Source organism: Leptonychotes weddellii, unplaced genomic scaffold, assembly GCF_054177405.1.
Source record: "Leptonychotes weddellii isolate Sample4059 unplaced genomic scaffold, ASM5417740v2 HiC_scaffold_3191, whole genome shotgun sequence".
NCBI lineage: Eukaryota > Metazoa > Chordata > Mammalia > Carnivora > Phocidae > Leptonychotes > Leptonychotes weddellii.
Genome location: NW_027916787.1, coordinates 1 through 12,795, shown reverse-complemented (window position 1 = coordinate 12,795; position 12,795 = coordinate 1). Strand labels below are relative to the sequence as shown.

General features: G+C 45.2%; 1 protein-coding gene and 1 long non-coding RNA gene across 4 annotated transcripts; both read left to right on the top strand.

The window, feature by feature from the left end:
• Window positions 1–109: 109 nt before the first annotated feature.
• LOC145719151 (uncharacterized) lies at window positions 110–3,648 on the top strand. The gene is made up of 2 exons (XR_014142208.1): window positions 110–2,319; window positions 2,527–3,648. It is a non-coding gene; the product is annotated as an uncharacterized LOC145719151 (long non-coding RNA).
• Window positions 3,649–3,852: 204 nt separating this feature from the next.
• On the top strand, window positions 3,853–12,588 carry LOC115941130 (VIP36-like protein). 3 transcript variants are annotated; one of them, XM_081810666.1, is made up of 3 exons: window positions 3,853–9,474; window positions 10,544–10,705; window positions 10,795–12,587. In XM_081810666.1, exons 2-3 carry the CDS (start codon window positions 10,568–10,570, stop codon window positions 10,939–10,941), a joined length of 285 nt encoding a protein of 94 aa, XP_081666792.1. In that variant the 5' UTR covers window positions 3,853–9,474; window positions 10,544–10,567; the 3' UTR covers window positions 10,942–12,587. The 3 variants fall into 3 exon arrangements, with proteins under 3 accessions (XP_081666792.1, XP_081666791.1, XP_081666793.1); XM_081810665.1 differs by lacking the exon at window positions 3,853–9,474 and adding an exon at window positions 9,481–10,060 and having other exon boundaries at window positions 10,795–12,588; XM_081810667.1 differs by lacking the exon at window positions 3,853–9,474 and adding an exon at window positions 10,125–10,359.
• Window positions 12,589–12,795: the final 207 nt, after the last annotated feature.

Sequence of the window (12,795 nt, the reverse complement as noted above, 5' to 3'; positions counted from 1 at the left end):
AGATTTTATTTTATTTATTTGACAGAGAGAGAATGCGAGAGAGGGAACACAAGCAGGGGGAGTGGGGTAGGGAGAAGCAGGCTTCCCGCAGAGCAGGGAGCCCAATGCGGGGCTCGATCCCAGGACCCTGGGATCATGACCTCAGTCGAAGGCAGACGCTTAACGACTGAGCCACCTGGGCACCCCAATAAAATAAAATCTTAAAAAAAAACAAACTACAGACCAGTATTTCTTATATAGACATAAAAGTCATCAGCAAAATACTAACAAACCAAATCCAGCAACATGAAGGATTATATACCACAACCATGTGTATTTATCTTAGGAATTCAGTGTGCTTTAAAATCTAAAAATTAAGGGGTGCCTGGCTGGCACAGAAGAGCATGTGACTCTTGATCTTGGGTTCCTGAGTTTGGGCCCCACATTGGGTGTAGAGATTACTTAAATAAATAAATGAAAACTTAAAATCTGAAAATTAATATGATAGACCATATTAATAGAATAAAGGACAGGGGCACCTGACTGCTTCATTCAGTAGAGGGTGCCCCTCTTTTTTTTTTTTTAATTTTTTAAAGATTTTATTTATTTATTTGACAGAGAGCAAGCAGGGGGAGCAGCAGACAGAGGGAGAGGGAGAAGCAGGCTCCCCGATGAGCAGGGAGCCCGATGCAGGGCTCGATCCCAGGACCTGGGATCATGATCTGAGCCGAAGGCAGACGCTTAACCAACTGAGCCACCCAGGCGTCCCGAGGGTGCAACTCTTAATCTCAGGGTTATGAACTCAAGTGCCATGTTGGGTGTGGAGCCTACCTAAAAAAAAAATAAATAAAAAAGAATAAAGGACAAAAACCATATGATATATAAATAGATGTAAAAAAAGTATTTGAGAAAATGTATTATCTCTTTATGATAATAAAAACACTCAACACATTAGGAATAGAAGGGAACTTCTTCAACCTGATAAAAGGCATCTATGAAAAACCCTCATCTAACATCATACTTAACTGTGAAATACTGAATGCTTTCACTCTAAGATCAGGAATAAGACAAGGACATCTGTTCTTGTCACTTTTTCTTTTTTTTTTTTTAAAGGCTTATTTATTTTAAAGAGAGCAAGAGCATGAGTGGGAGAAGCAGAGGGAGAGAGAATCCCAAGCAGACTCTGAACTCAGTGCGGAGCCCCATGCAGGGCCTGATCCGCGGACCCCGAGATAAGGACCTGAGCCGAAACCAAGAGTCAGACGCTCAACTGACAGAGCCACCCAGGTGCCCCTGTTATTACTTCTATTCAGCATTGTACTGGAGGTTCTAGTCAGGGCAGTTGGGTAAGAAAAAACATCCGGATTACAAAGAAAGAAGTAAAACTTTATATAGATAACATGATGTTGTATATAGAAAATCTTAAAGAATCCACAAGAAAACTACTAGAATAAATGAATTCAGCAAGGTTGCAGGATACAAGATCAACATACAAAAATCAATTATACTTCTGTATGCTGGCATTGGAGAGTCAGAAAATGAAAGTAAGAAAACAATTCCATTTATACTATTATGAAGAATAAAATACTTAGAAATAATTAACAAAAGTACACTCTGAAAACTATAAAATACTGTTGAAAGAAAGTTAAGACCTAAGTAAATGGAAAGACATCCTATGTCATGGATCAGAAAACTTAGTATAGTTGATCCTTGAACAGTGTGGGGATTGGGGGCACTGACCCCCCCCCCGACACACACAGTCGACAAGCTGCATATAACTTTTGACTCCCCCAAAACTTAACTACTAATAGCCAACTGTTGACCGGAAGCCTTACAGATAACAAACAGTTGATTAACACATTTTGTATGTTATATGTATTGTATGCTGTATTCTTACAATTAAGTGGGCTAGAGAAAAGAAAATGTTAAGAAAATCATAAGGAAGAGAAAATACATTTACAGTACTGTCTTTGTATTAAAAAAATAAATGACATGGAAGTGGACCTGTGCAGTTCAAACCCATGTTGTTGAAGGGTCAACTATATTGTTAAGATGATGCTCCCTGCCTTGGTCTCCAGATTTGACACATTCCCTATCTGTCAGAAGCCTAGCTGGCTTCTTTGCAGAAATTGACAAGGTGATCCTGAAATCAATATGGAAATTCAAGAGAACTGGAATAGCCAAAATAATATTGATAAAGAAGAGCTAAGTTGGAGGACTCACACTTAACTCGTTTCAAAACTTAATACAAAGCTGCAGTAATAAAGGCAGTGTGGTACTGGCATAAAGATAGACCTATAGATCAATGGAATAGAATTGAAAGTCTAGAAAAGTCCTCACGTTTATGATCACTTGATTTTTTTTTTTTTTTAAGATTTTATTTATTTATTTGACAGAGAGAGACATAGTGAGAGCAGGAAGCAGGGGGAGTGGGAGAGGGAGAAGCAGGCCTCCCGTGGAGCAGGGAGCCCGATGCGGGGCTCGATCCCAGGACCCTGGGATCATGACCTGAGCCGAAGGCAGACGCTTAACGACTGAGCCACCCAGGCGCCCGATCACTTGATTTTTGATAAGGCTGTCAAGACAATTCACTGGGGAAAGAACTGTCTTCAACACATGGTGCTGACTCAACTTGATGTCCACATGCAGAGTAATGAAATTGTCCCCACCTCATACCATACACAAAATTTAACTCAAAATGAACTGGAAAACTAGGGGCACCTGGGTGGTCAGTCATTAAGTGTCTGCCTATGGCTCAGGTCATGATCCCAGGGTCCTGGGATCGAGCCCCACGTCGGGCTCCCTGCTCAGTGGGAAGCCTGCTTCTCACTCTCCGGCTCCCCCTGCTTGTGTTCCCTCTCTGGCTATGTCTCTCTCTGTCCAAAAAAAAAAAAACCCAAAATGAACTGGAAAACTAAATGTAAAAGCTAAAACTATACAACTCTCAGAAGAATACGTAGGGTTAATTCTTCATGACCTTGGATCAAACAAAGGTTTTTAAGATATGACACCAAAAACAAAAGCCACCAAAAAAAAATAGATGAGTTAGACTTCATTTTTTTTTAAAGATTTTATTTATTTATTTGAGAGAGTGACAGAGAACATAAGCAGGGCAGAGAGGGAGAGGGAGAAGCCTTGCTTCTCCTGATGCAGGGCTTGATCTCAGGACCCTGGGATTACGACGTGAGTTGAAGGCAGACGCCCAACTGACTAAGCCATCCAGGTACCCAAGTTGGACTTCATTAAAATTGAACACTTGTACTTCGGGGGCAGGCACCTGGGTGGCTCAGTCAGTGAAACATCTGATTCTTGATCTCAGCTCAGGTCTTGATCTCAGGGTCATGAGTTCAAGCCCCACCTTGGGCTTCACACTGGGCATGGAATCTACTTAATAAAAACAAAAAAACAACTTGTGCTTTGGAGGATACCATCAAGAAAGTAAAAATATATACCCACAGAATGGGAGAAAACCAATGAAAATTGTGTATATGATGAGGGACTTGTTTTTTATATATTCTTGATATAGTTGTAGTAAAAAAGACAACCCAACTGAAAAATGGCTGGGGTGCCTGGCTGGCCCAGTTGGTGGAGCATGTGACTCTTGATCTTGGGGTTGTAGGTTTGAGCCCATGTTGGGTGAAACGTTACTTAAAAATTATTTTTTATCTTGGGGCCCCTGGGTGGCTCAGTCGTTAAGCGTCTGCCTTCGGCTCAGGTCATGATCACAGGGTCCTGGGATCGAGCCCCGCATCGGGCTCCCTGCTCCGCGGGGAGCCTGCTTCTCCCTCTCCCACTCCCCTGCTTGTGTTCCCTCTCTCGCTGTGTCTCTCTCTGTCAAATAAATAAATAAAATCTTTAAAAAAAAAAAAAAATTATTTTTTATCTTAAAAAAAATGACCAAAGGATCTGAGTAGGTATTTCCCCCAAGAAGATATACAAAGGGTGGATAAACATGAAAAGATGTTCAACGTCATTAGCCAGTAGGGACATACAAATCAAAACCAAAATGAGATACTATTTAATACCCACTTGTGGCTATTTAGTCATAGCTAAAATAAAAAAGACAAATCATAACAAGGGTGTGGAGTAATTGGAACTCTCATACACTGATGGTGGGAATGTAAAATGGGGCACTTATTTTGGAGAACAGTTGGTCAGTGCTTCAAATGTCTAAATACAGAGTTGATACCATCCAGCAATTCCATTCCTAGATGTATATACCCAAGAGAAATTGAAATCATGTCTACACAAAAAGTTACATGAATGTTTATAGCAGCACTATTCATAATAGCCAAAAAATGGATATAACTCAACGTCCTATCAACTGATGAGTAAACAAACAAATATATAAAAAAGATTTTATTTATTTGAGAGAGTGTGTGTGTGCGCACACGAGCGGGGGGAGGGGCAGAGGGAGAGAGAGAGAGAGAGAATTTCAAGCAGACTCCCTGCTGAGTGGGGAGCTCCACGCATGGCTTGATCTCATGACCCTGAGATCGTGACCTGAGCTGAAATCAAGAGTCAGATGCTTAACCAACTGAGCCATCCAGGTGCCCCAACAAAATTTATATTCATTCAATGGAACATCATTCAGCATTAAAAAGAAATGAAGCATTGATAGGTCCTCTAATGTGGATGACCCTTGAATACATTATGCTAAGTGAAAGAAGCCAGTCACAATTCTATGATCCCATATATACGAAATGTTCAGAATAGACAAATCTATAAAGACGGAAAGTAGATGATGGAGGTGGGAGTGGGGAGTGACTGCAATGGACACGGTTTCTTTTTAAGGTGATGAAAATATCCTAAAATTAATTGTGGCAAATCATAATCTTAACTCTGTGAATATACTAAAAAAGCCATTGAATTATAGACTTTAAATAGGTGAATTATGTGGTATGTGAATTATGTCTTAGCATTGCTATTAAAAAAAAGATGATTGAAACATGACCTGATCATCTTTTCTTGGCAATGTGAAGTCATCGGCTGATGGTTGTCAGTTTCTCATGAGAACCCAGATACTGGTGGAAAGTTGCAGGGCACTCAGTAGCATTGGAGCAGGGATGTCTTCCTTCAGTTGAAGTCAGAGTATGATCACAAGAGGCTTTCCTTGAAAGCGCACAGAAGTGCAGCCCTTTGAGCCTTGGCCCTCATTCTTCCTGGTGAGACATTTATTTGGGTCTTACCCCAGGAGGCAGAAATAGCTGGTCGGAGATCAAGCCAGCTTAGAAGTCTAGTTTGTCTAGTCTATGAGGTGATGACTGTTTTTTTCTCCTTGAAACCGGAAGAAACGGGGCACCTGGGTGGCTCAGTTGGATAAGCGTCTGCCTTCAGCTCAGGTCGTGATCCCAGATCGAGCCCCGTGTTGGGCTCCCTGCTCAGCGGGGAGCCTGCTTCTCCCTCTCCCTCTGCCCTTCCCCCTGCTTATGCTCATGCACACTGTCTCTCTGTCAAATAAATAAATAATTTAAAAAAAATAAAAAAATTAACAATATGGTGCTATCCTTTTTAAAAACACATTCTCTCAAGTGAGGAAGACACTGATCCCTCTTGGTCTCTTTACTATTGGCAGAAGGAATCTTTGTATCAGTAAAGGAATTCCACAGCTCCTTAAATTCTCTTGTTATCTTCCAGCTTGGATATGACTTAGTTTTTCAGTCCTAGGTGAGGCAGTGTTTTCTGAGAGAGAGACTCCTTTGGAAACTAGGTCCAGAGAATTTTGGCAAGTTATCTAGATGTGATTAAACATCGAGACTGAGCTGCATTGAGAGCTAGGTTTTGTTTTTTTTTAAGATTTTATGTATGTATTTGTCAGAGAGAGAGTGAGAGCACAAGTGAGGGGCGGGGTGGGGAGCTGCAGGCAGAGAGAGAAGCAGGCTCCCCGCTGAGCAAGGAACCCGATGCGGGCTCGATCCCAGGACCCTGAGATCATGACCTGAGCCAAAGTCAAGAGTCCGATGCTCCACCAACTAAGCTACCCAGGCGCCCCTCTTTCCTTTTTTTTTTAAGATTTAATTTGTTAGCGCGCATGCGCACACGAGCTGGGGGTGGAGCAGAGGGAGAGAGACAAGCTGACTCTGTGCTGAGCGCAGATCCTAACATGGGGCTCAATCCCATGGCCCCGAGATCACGACCTGAGCCGAAACCAAGAGTTGGTTGCTCAACCGACTGAGCCACCCAGGCACCTCTTCCTTTCCTTTTATAAAATCTGGAACCATTCTCCAATATTTCTGTGTTTCAGGTTATATTAGAGACCTAGGGCTTTTGTTTTGTTGGTTTCTAACAGTATATATTAGTCACTTTTCCATATTGATTTGAGAACAGTGAAACATAGAGATTGAGCCAGGGTTGTGGGGCCAGACTACCTGGCTTCCAATCCTGGTTTTACTATTTAAACAAGTTTTCTTACCAGTGCAGTGGGGATACTGATACTACCTCTTAGGGTTGTGAGAAGTAACTGAATGGGTATGCGCACATTACTGGCTACAGTGCCTGGCGCAGAGTAAGCGCTCCGAAAATGCCAGCTATTCTCGTTCACACCACTAAATGCCATTCCCAGGGGACGCTTTGCAGACTTGTTGGCAGTCGCTGTTGTGGCTCTATTCTCTCGCTCCCCTCTCCTACTCTCCTTGTCTTCATACCTAGGTTCCAGAGAGCAAACGTGGCCAGCTTCCTCCACGGCACTATGCCTTAGGTTGGAAAAAACAACTCTTAAGAGAGTGGCTCCTAAATGCTGGTTCATGAACTAGTATTGGTTGGTAACGAGTTTCACTGATCTTTTTTTTTAAGATTTTATTTCTTTATTTGACAGAGAGCACAAGCAGGGGGAGCGGCAGGCAGAGAGGGAGAGGCAGGCTCCCATATCTCATTCATCTTCATGACCAGCCCTGTGAGCTAGCTCTGTATTATTCTCCCTGCTTACAGGGAGAAAATGGAATCTCGAGGAGCTAATGTAATCCACCCAAGGTTGTGCAGCTCTGAGCATATACCTGCAGTTAGAACCCAGGTCTCCCTGATTACCAAGGCCGTGTGGGCTCCTTTTTCTGTCTAGTGGTTTACAATTACTTGTGTGCTTGGGATCTGTGGGATTTTAGCATAGGATCCATAAGTCCACAAGTTCATGGGTCTCTCTTCAGTCAAGATAGGCTGAAGGTACAATTACCACATAGAGGGTCTTTTTTTTTTTTTTTTTAAGTGGCCTTGTAGTACAAAAGTTTGGAAACATTTCTTCACTCTACAGGCAATAATCATTTGGACAATAGGTAGGAGTGCCTAATTTTTAGTGACTCTTAAATTAGGAATGAAACTACCACCTTGCCCGAGTCTGAGGGAATCTTCAGCCTTTGGTTCTAGTTATATATAGGCTGCTTTCCAAGGAAAGAAAATGAGCAGCTCTGTGAAATTAGTGGCTTCCCAAGGAACACTTAAGAACTCCTGACTGGGCATGGAAAATAAGAGGGCATTTAAAGACTTACTACGAGTGTGAGGTGAAAAGTTGAAGGCCAAGTCACGAGTTGCTGAAGTCGACAGATTCTGGCTCCAAAGCTGTGGGGTGCTGTGTCTGGTGCAGTATTAAATTTGGCCGCACATTACAACTGTCTGTGGTGCTTTTTGAAAAATACATGATCCTGTGTCCTGCAGCCCCCCCCCCCCGACTCTCTGGCTGAGGGACCCACATGTGATTGCAGCTGGAAAGCTCTCCCAGGAGATGCTGGGGACCAGCTTACCTCTGGCTCTTACCGGATAATCGGATGCCTCACCAGCCTTGGGAATAGGAAGGCTCTGATGGGTTAAGGACAGTTGTCCCAGGCACTTTCCTGAAAGGTGCAACGTAAACTTCTGACCATGCGTACTGGGTTGACAAATGAGCTACCCAGGGCATTTTTAATCCCTTCTTTTCCCTAATTGTTGACTGAAGTTATACGCATTCTTGTCAGAAGCCCATTTCTGCACATTGCTTGACAGCAAACTAAAAATTCCCTTGCTCTAAATGATAGTTGTAGAAGAGGAGTGTTGGAATTGGATCACCCACTGACTCATTTCGTACCCTTCTGTAGTCCTATGCATATTCCACCAGCGGCGTAGGAACAGAGCAGTGGGGGGGGCTGCTCTGAGGCTTGCCCTGTACTTCTCACCGTGGCTTCTAAGGCCCAGTGTGATCTGGCTTGTGCCGAAGCTCACACCCTCCTCTTCCTCACCGGCTGTGTTTCAGACACTGGTGTCTCCTTCTGGTCCTTGAATATGGCTGACCTCATGCTTCTTACACCCGCAGATCTTCTGGTGGCTCCCTCCAATGATGGAGGCCTCAGCTCAGGTGTTGTCTCCTCAGAGCTGTTCCCTCATCAGTTTATCATGTTACCTGTTTTATTTTCATCAGAGCATTAGTACTCTCTGAAATAGTTTTTTTTTAAGTTTTATTTATTTGAGTAGTCTCTGTACCCAACATGGGGCTCGAACTCATGACCCTGAGATCAAAAGTTGCATGCTTTTCCGTCTAAGCAAGCCAGGTACCTCTCTCTCTGAAAGAATTTTATTTACTTATTTATTGTTTGTCTCTTCCATTCTGATGTCAGCTCCATGAGCCCCCAGCATCTGGAACAGTGCCTGGCTCCTAGTAGGTGCTCACTGATAGAAGAAGGAATGTTTTGGGCTCTCTACCCTCACATATCCTTCCCATATCTCATTTCTGAGCTTGTGTAGGTATCTCTTGTTGCTAGTAGCTTAGAACTGTAGCAGTAGTCAAAGCTAAATATCCTCGAGCCTCATGATTTTGCTAAATCTGCCATGCTGCAGTGTTCCCACGGAGCTTTTTCCTTGCCCACATGTAGTAGGTTAGAATGACAACAGCTATTTGGAAATATATGTCCATAAGGTTCAATTAGAGGGTAAATGATCCCTTTGGATTAGAGTTAACTTTATTGTCTCTCAAGTGGTGGGATTTTTATCCTTTGGGCAAGAGCTTATGCTGAGATCCTGGGCAGTAAACGCCATCTTGAATTTGGAAGAATTGAGCCCTATTTGTCAGTCCTGTGTCTCCCCTTGCTACAGAAATACTATTCTCTGGGTACAGACAAAACAGATGGCCTGGCCTTCTGACTCAGAGACATAAGCAAAGTGGGGCCTTCTTGGACAGTGTAACGCTGTGTGTTTTATGAAGTCTCTGAAAGCCTTAGAGAGGTTTTCCTATTGGGCCCCTTTGAGAATCGGGTAGTAACAGACCCTCTCCTTAGAAAACATACAAGCATCTACCTGTGCACATAGTTTTGCCTGTAATTTTGAGGGGTGTGAGGACTTGCTAAATGCCCTCCACGGATCCTATAGTTCTGTTTGGGGATTTAGATCGGTTTGCTCATCCACCACAGCTGGGTCAAAGCTCTTCCATGGCTGTTTCTTTCTGACCTGGTCTCCTGTCTTCTGTGTCCTCTCTCGTTTTTATAATAACCTGCTGGACCCTCTCAGGCCCAGAAGAGGCGATATTCTCCAGGCGTCCAGGTACTTAGTCTTGACCCACCATGGCCATGCCTTACTCCCTATGTGTCCATCTACCATTTGCTCCTGTTCACACCCATGTGGCTGTTTTCTTGAGAGTCACCAGTCTCTGATTTTAACTGCATCTCCACCTTGCATGTTGACTGTTGAGGACAATGAGGAAGTCACCAGAGAAGTGGCATGTGTCATGTTTCCTCTCCTTTCATCACCCTGCCTCTGCACCGCCTCGGCACTAGGCTGGTTCTTAAATGGTCAGCCCATCATTTCTGAGGACGAATTCGCTCCTCCAACTCTATTGGAGAGACAGGGCCTCTGAAGTAGTGGGGAGATGGGTGGCATATGTGGAAGCTTGTAGTGGGAGAACCTGCCCAGGGTATTACGGGGAGAAGTTATGTGTAGGTGAAGCTGAAGCGGGCTGGAAGGTCTTTCGACTAAGAACAGTCCTTGTGGCTGGAGAACACCAGCCAGCAGCCTGGTTCTGGCAGTGCTGTTTCTGAGTCCTGATCCATTTAGCATCCATCATATGCTTATAGGATTTGAGGATTTGAAAGGAGCTATCCGGAATGGAAAGATTTCCCTGATCAAACAGGTATTTTCAAAGTACCTGCTATGTATAAAACGCTTACTTGGGGGTGGGGGAAGGGAGGTTGTGGGGGATGGAAGGTGGAGACATACAAGTATAGTGATTTTTTTTCTTTTAAGAAGTTTACATAGCAACTGGGGAGATAGGTATATATGCAGAAAAAGGAAACCACCAGTCCTGGGCCGTGTATGGATGTGAGTGCCAAATAGTGAGCTCTGGAAGGATTCGAGTCCAGACTCCAGAGGAGCCATTTCAGGCCCACCCCGGGTTGGTAGCAAGGAGGATTCCTGAAGGCAAACGGAGAGGTCAGTTGTTTTCTGGGCCATCCGAGTGTGTGCTCTCAGGGGCTGCTAAGGCTGAGGCAGAGTGGTCGTCTGGTCTGCTGGAAGGGGCTCAGCTTGTGTGTGCACAGTCCCTGTTGCTGTTGGTACGGGCGTCCCTAAGAGCGCTTCCTTACTGTCCTCTGTTCTTTCTTCCCTGCTTTCCCAGCGGGTGTTCCCCTATATCTCAGCCATGGTGAACAACGGCTCCCTCAGCTATGATCATGAGCGGGACGGGCGGCCCACAGAGCTGGGGGGCTGCACAGCCATTGTCCGCAATCTGCACTATGACACCTTCCTTGTGATTCGCTACGTCAAGAGGCATTTGACGGTGAGTCCTCGTTTTCTGGACCAGTTGGTGGTATGGGCTGCCTTGCACCTGCTTTCGTGGCCCTGATGTATCTTTTCTTTTTATTCCAGATAATGATGGACATCGACGGCAAGCATGAGTGGAGGGACTGCATCGAGGTGCCCGGGGTCCGTCTGCCCCGGGGCTACTACTTTGGCACCTCCTCCATCACTGGGGACCTCTCGGGTACTGTCACGCGCACTCTTTATTTGTCCTGACTGAGGTCATGTCTCGAGAGCCGGGCCTTAGTGAGGCTTCTCAGAGGGGAGAGCCAGACAAGCAGAGCTGTGGGAAGCGAGTACCCAGACTGTGCTGCTCTTCTGGCATTCTGGTGTCCTTCAACGCCCCCTCCCCGGCCTGGGCCGAGGCTCTCCTAGTGCAGTTGGCTCTAGGAGGCGGTTGGTGCTAATGGAAAGCAGGGTCTGCGTCTTCATCAGGCCAGCTCCTCTAGCCCGTGTTTGGAGTTCTGTGCTTTGCGATGTCTGGTGCCCCTTCTGCAGTCTGGTTCCTTCCCGTCCACCTCCTTGAGGGCTGCATTCCCCTTCTCTTAACAAAGTTCTTCCTTGAGTTCCTTGACTCTGCCGTCCCCCTTCTAACTGCCGCCCCTGGGCCCTGTTTGTGCTCAGACTTTTGAACGTGTCGTGTGTACAGGTCCTCTGTGTCCAGGCCGCAGCGGGGAGGGGTAGAGGGAGAGGGAGAAGCACACTCCCCACGGAGCAGGGAGCCTGATGCGGGACTCGATCCCAGGACCCTGGGATCATGACTTGAGCTGCAGGCAGTCACTTAACCGACTGAGCCACCTAGGTGCCCTGTTGGCATCTTATTGTTATGCAGTGGATTGTTGAAAATGGCTGAGGACAGGGGCGCCTGGGTGGCTCAGTTGGTTAAGCAACTGCCGTCGGCTCAGGTCATGACCCTGGAGTCCCGGGATCGAGTCCCGCATCGGGCTCCCTGCTCGGCGGGGAGTCTGCTTCTCCCTCTGACCCTGCCCCTCTCATGCTCTCTCTCTATCTCATTCTCTCTCTCAAATAAAATCTTTAAAAAAAAAAAAAGAAAAGAAAATGGCTGAGGACACACTCCAGTTGTCCCAGCCTTTGATGCCCCTACATTGTGAGGAGCATTGCCCCAGCTTTTTATCTTGTCTCGTGGCTTAAACAGTCCTGACAGCAAAAACATTTTTCTAATTGAAGGCTAATCTAGTTTTTTCCTATCGGGGTCTGCTAAAGATTCTAAGAGTCTAAGCAGCAGTAGATGCCATCCTACTAATAGAAATGGTGCTTTTCCTTCTTTGGGAAGGAACTGAGGGTCACTTATCTGGAGCTGGGGCAGCCATCTTGCCACCAGCTGGAGGATGAAGATCACAGAAGAGGGTAGAATGGAGAGAATCACAGAGAAATGGTGTACCAGGGCTTCTGGTTACCATGCCTGGAGCCATACGGAGGTTGCAGTTGGAATAATCCTAATACGTGAGGTAGTAATTGATGGATTTTCCCCCCCATATACAAAAATTCTAAGTTTTTTGGTTCAAAGGATGTCTATTTAGGTGTGAGGAAGAAAAAAGTGGGAACATGATATAGTTTCTCTCTTCTTCTGCCAGAAGTCAAGACAAAGTGTGCTAGGAAGACACAAGTCGGGAAGGAGTTTGGGGAATGAATGGTTGAGGGGTCCCCAAATTATTACTCCAAAGTAGAGTTCCTCAGCTGAGAGCAGAAAGGGCAGAAAGTGCCCTGTGCAAATCTGTTTTGCACTATAGTGTTGCACTGTGAGGATCACAGTTTCCTTTGGGCCTAACATAGGTCTTTTTTTTTTTTTTTTAAAGATTTTATTTATTTATTTGAGAGAGAGAGAATGAGAGACAGAGAGCATGAGAGGAAGGAGGGTCAGAGGGAGAAGCAGACTCCCTGCCGAGCAGGGAGCCCGATGCGGGACTCGATCCCGGGACTCCAGGATCATGACCTGAGCCGAAGGGAGTCGCTTAACCAACTGAGCCACCCAGGCGCCCTTTTTTTTTTTTTTAAAGATTTTATTTATGGCCTAACATAGGTCTTAGAAGTCAACTAGAAGAATGATCT